Source organism: Galeopterus variegatus, unplaced genomic scaffold (assembly GCF_000696425.1).
Source record: "Galeopterus variegatus unplaced genomic scaffold, G_variegatus-3.0.2 Scaffold11, whole genome shotgun sequence".
Taxonomy (NCBI): domain Eukaryota; kingdom Metazoa; phylum Chordata; class Mammalia; order Dermoptera; family Cynocephalidae; genus Galeopterus; species Galeopterus variegatus.
The window spans coordinates 1213043-1217662 of NW_007726122.1; the positions used below are offsets into that span (position 1 = coordinate 1213043).

At 54.9% G+C, this 4620-nt stretch overlaps 1 protein-coding gene across 6 annotated transcripts in view; it reads left to right on the forward strand.

Moving 5' to 3' along the window:
- The first annotated feature begins 1730 nt into the window (after nt 1–1730).
- The window catches only part of PAX5 (paired box 5), a 200608-nt gene continuing 197718 nt past the window's right edge, over nt 1731–4620 (forward strand). For 3 of the 6 annotated variants that reach the window (XM_008588133.1, XM_008588266.1, XM_008588338.1), the window contains exon 1: nt 1763–1808. In XM_008588133.1, coding sequence (XP_008586355.1) covers nt 1763–1808 — 46 coding nt within the window. Of the gene's footprint in view, nt 1809–4620 lie in introns of all 6 variants that reach the window. The other 3 variants (XM_008588197.1, XM_008587992.1, XM_008588063.1) reach the window with 2 other exon arrangements.

Sequence of the window (4620 nt, forward strand, 5' to 3'; positions counted from 1 at the left end):
CGGGCGGGAGGGCGGGCAGCCCCGGCTGAGGCCGGGCTGCAGAGGGCAAGAGTGGAGCGCTCGGAGAGGGCCAAAAATCAAATCGCCGGGTAGGGACCCCGACCCGCAGGCTGCAGGGAGGAGGCGGCGCGGGGGAACTGCGCAGATCACTTGGTGGGGGGGCCGCCCGGGAATCTACAGCCACGTTTCCGATTGTGCCGAAATCTGCACAGTGGATACGCGATGTCCGGTTCCCGCCGCCCCCCCCCCCCTTCCTCGAGCTCTAGGCTCTTCCCCCTAGGTTGCGGCCCAGCCTCGTGACCACCCCCTCCAAAAAACAAACAACACTCTCGCTGAGGACGATTCACTCTTCGAAACTGCCATTGTCCGGCGGGCCAAGAGTCCTCCTGCGGAGCGCTCCCCCGCCCTGGAGAACCTTTTCCCTGCGACCACCCTGCAGCGGGGCCCCACAGGCTTCCAGTGGCCAAGCCGGGCAGCTTTGCTCGGGACTAGGGAGGGAAAACGGGAGGGAAGCCTTGAGCCTGGGCCGAAGAGAGTGTGCTGGACATGCTATACCTCTGCCCGGTCTCTCTCGATCTGATTTCCCCTCTGGAATCAAGTCCTGGGGCTCGGGGGCTCCGCAACGTCTCGGGGCCTGAGGGCAATGGGATTCCATTCATGGGCCGGGGTAAGGTGTGCGAACTCCCGCCTATCTCCGAGACCTACTGAGATGGTTTTGCTCTGCCCGGGTGCTCCAAAGCGGAGGCCAGGATTTTATCTTCAGAATTTCACAGCTTCACCTCTGTGCTCCGGCCCAGAATGGAACGTGGTGTACGGAGGGGTTCTGGGACCAGGAGGCTGAGTGGGACTTGGGGGCTTTAGGGATCTGGCGCTGCTCTAGAGTCAGGGGCCCAGCGGTAGCATCCGAGCTACAAGTTGGGGTGGGGGTTGGGTGGCTGGGAACCCGGCGGGTTGGGCGCCGCCCTAGGGGTGAATCTGATGATACTGGAGCGTCTCCCTTGTGCCTAGCAACGTTGCTAGCCTTTGCACCCTTTTCCAAAGCACCTGCTTGGCAAAGTGGTTAATTTCTTTAAAAACAAAAGCCCGGCCTGCGCCCATCTACGCAGCGGGATTTGCTCGTTGAGGGGTCGCCAGTCCCGAGCACAGAGCAGAAGGCCGCGGCCCCCAGGCGTCGGATAGTTAGAGGGTGCAGCCGCGAGGCCGGAGCTCCGTCTCGGCTTCGGTCTGCCCCTTCCCGTAGGCACGCGGGCTAGCGCCGGGCGCAGTCTAAAGCCTTCCTTCCCTCCCCCCAACCCCCTATAAAAGTCTGGGGCGGCGCGGCGGCAGCACTGCTGCTCTCCCGGCCTCCTGCACTGCTCCGGCCCGGCCCGGCCCGGTTTGCCCCGTCTGGCACTCTGAGCAGGCCCGGCCGCGCAGCGCGTACACCCTTTTCCCGCTCCGGGCCGGCAGTGCGGGGCGGCGCACTGGGGGCGCGGCGTGTCTGGGGACATCTTGTGATGTTGGCGAGAACAGGACATGATCTCACATGGCGAGAAGCTCTTTAGTTCCTTAATCATTTCACGGTGCCTTCGGACGCTTTTTTTCCACCTAAAACGTTTAGTTTCAGCTCAGTGATCAGCTACCCCAGCTCGGCGGGGGAGCGGAAGGCTTGAATTATTCCGACCTGTGAGCGGCCCCTGGCACCAAAAAAAAAAAAAAAAAAGGCACAAAAAAGTGGAAACTTTTTTCCCCTGTCCATTCCATCAAGTCCTGAAAAATCAAAATGGATTTAGAGAAAAATTACGCGACTCCTCGGACCGGCAGGACAGGTAGGACCGCGATACGGGCTCCAGACGTTCTAACTCTGGGACATAGCCGGGCGCTGGTCCCACGAAGGGCAACCCCGGAGGACGAGGGGGTGCGTCGCATTTTCGAAGGGATTGACTGTAGATCTGTCTGTGGCATGTTAGTATGTCTTTTCACAGATGTGTTCACACGCTCTTGCATCAGTCCAAATGTCTACGAGTTTGCCTGTGTTTTTCTCTGTTTCTGAATGTTTATATTGGTGTCTATCTAGGGGTCTGCAAGTCTACATAAGGGGCTCAGTGTGTGGATGAGTGACAACGAGTTTGTGTGTCCCTGCATATGTATTTTAAAAATGTCTGAGTTTGTGTGGCTGTGTGTATGTATCTTTATGCCGATGAGTGTAGTAGTGTGTGTTTATAAGTTGTGTTTGTGTGTATGTTCTTTTGAGTATCCAAAATGTTTCTATAAGTGTTGTACATATAATTCGGAAAGTGTCTTAGTGTACATCTACTGCTTTAAGACTCTGTGATCAACTGTTATATCCTAAGTGATTTTGTAAGTCAGAAAGAGGTGATTACACTGAGTCCTCCATTTTTGGATGTCAACAGCTGTCCAATGTGTACATGCCAATGTACACCAAAGTGCCTGCCTCTGGGCACAGACATGGGTCTGCGGCCTATGGGGGTCTGCAGCGCTAAGCATGTGCACAGCCAAGTCCAGGTCCCATTCTGTTGGAAGAACCAGGAGTGGAAGTATGAATTCAGGGTGTGTACCCCTAAATGTACAGTGTGTACTGCTTCACTCTGTGGGCACTGTTGAGCCTCCCATTTGTACAGAAGTGTCTCCTGTGACAGGCACAGCCTTGGAAGGTGAGGATGGGCAGCCTATGGGCTAGTAAACATTTCTAGTGACCCCCAGCCTGCCTTCGCTTTCACCTAGACAAGCCTCTGACACCGGTGTGTTGTGCACATGCACATACTCACACACTGTGTGCTCAGGTTTCATCCTGTGGGTGCCGCTCCAATGGAGGAGAGCACAAGTGGGTGGAAGTGTGTGCCTAGCCTCAGTATTTAGCTCTAGTGCCTCATGAACACAGGCCTTCCTGGCACGGGGGCCCAGTGTGCCTTCCACAGGCCCAGGCAGTGGGTAGCAGGGTGTGTTTATGTCAGGGGTAGTAGGCCTCTGCCCTGAGGCATAAGCCAGGTATGGTGGCCTCTTTCACTCATTAGGCCACTGTGCTTACTTCCACACAAATACACTCTTGGCCCTGGCAAGGAACCCCTTACCCCATACCTGTCCCATCTGTGAGCCCCCCACCTCTACGCCAGCCCTAAATACAAGTCAAAGAGCAGAGAGGGGTTAATTTAGACCCTAAGCCCAGGACAACTCCCTGGGCACCGATGTGTTTCCAAAATTGTGACAGAAGAGAAGTGAGGGCAGAGATCTAAGAGGCAGGGGAACCTGAAGAACATTCCCAGGATGAGGCTGCAGAATAAGGACTCTGGAACCCCCCTCTTCTCCATCCCCAATTCCCAGAAGGCCCTCCTTTGCCCAGTTGGTGGGCCCCTCAGTAAATGGGACTTCCAGAGTTGTGTGTGCACGGAACTAGGGGTTGTGTATGTTTGGGGAATAGGCTGGAGGCGTGTGAGGGCCAGGGAGAGGGTCTGTGCAGTCAGCTGGGTTGCTTCTCCTGACGAGCTGTCTACGAAGAAGAACGAAGAACGTAATTTATGGCGGTCGATGGGCTCTTTGATTAGTTCAATCGCCTGAATAATCATTTAATCAATAAAGCATTTCATTCCTCAGCCCAGCTGGAATGGGTGGGGCTTGGGCGGAGGGAGCTCCAGGCTGGCCTAAGGTTAAAATCTAGAGAGCCACGCCCCCTCCTCAAGGGTGGGTTGGGGTAAGGACTGCCTGCCCAGTAAAGGGTGACAGCTCAGGTAACACTGCACTTGCACCTGTCTGCACCAGCCTGGACCTGGGCTGGGGAAGAGGAGAGGGCTGAGAAGTTGTCCAGGCTGGTGCTCAAAGAGGGGGTCCGGGTCTGGTTTCTGTGAAGGCTTCTTTCCTCCTCTCAACTTCTAGGCCATTCATGGGGCACTAGGTCTCCCTTTCCTTCCTTCAGAACCACATCCCATTAATTCCCCCAACCTCAGTTTTCTCATCTGTACAATGGGGAGAGAGTATGTCCTTCTACCTCTAAGCCCAATATTAGGTGAGTTCAGCACTTAGCAAGGAGTCCCTTATGGATCTTCTCCTCTAGCATCTTCCTTGTTGTACAGAAAAGGAAAAGCAGAGGTCCGGAGAGGGGCAGGGACTTGTAAGAGATCATAAAGCACAATTTATGAAGGGAATAGGACTGAAAGGTGACTTTTCTCTGCCCTTGGATATTTTATTTCTGTTGGGAGAGGAGATAGATTACAGGCCCTATGGACTCCCTTGGAGAAAAACCAGAATAGGGCAAACTACCTGTGGTGGGAGCCCTTGAGTCTGTAGGCCAGGGAGACCTAGACAGGCTGAACACTTTCCCACTAGGCATTGGCATCCAGTCTCACAACACCGGAATAAGCCCTGGATGGAATGATAATAACACTCCCTTATCCATGGAACTTCACCTCACAGAGCCTTGGGAGGTGGTATCTCAGGGGTTATTGTGCATACTAGAGACACCCGAAAGCTGAGGCCCTACGAGAAAGGCTGCTAGTCTTAAGTATTTGGGAGAGTTGGTCCCAGCGCCCCTGGCCTGGGGGACCCCCGCTGGTAATTATAACAAACCCGACAAAGGTGGTTTACAGGGTTCTTGGAAAACCTGTTTAAATCCCCCCCCCCCCCCCC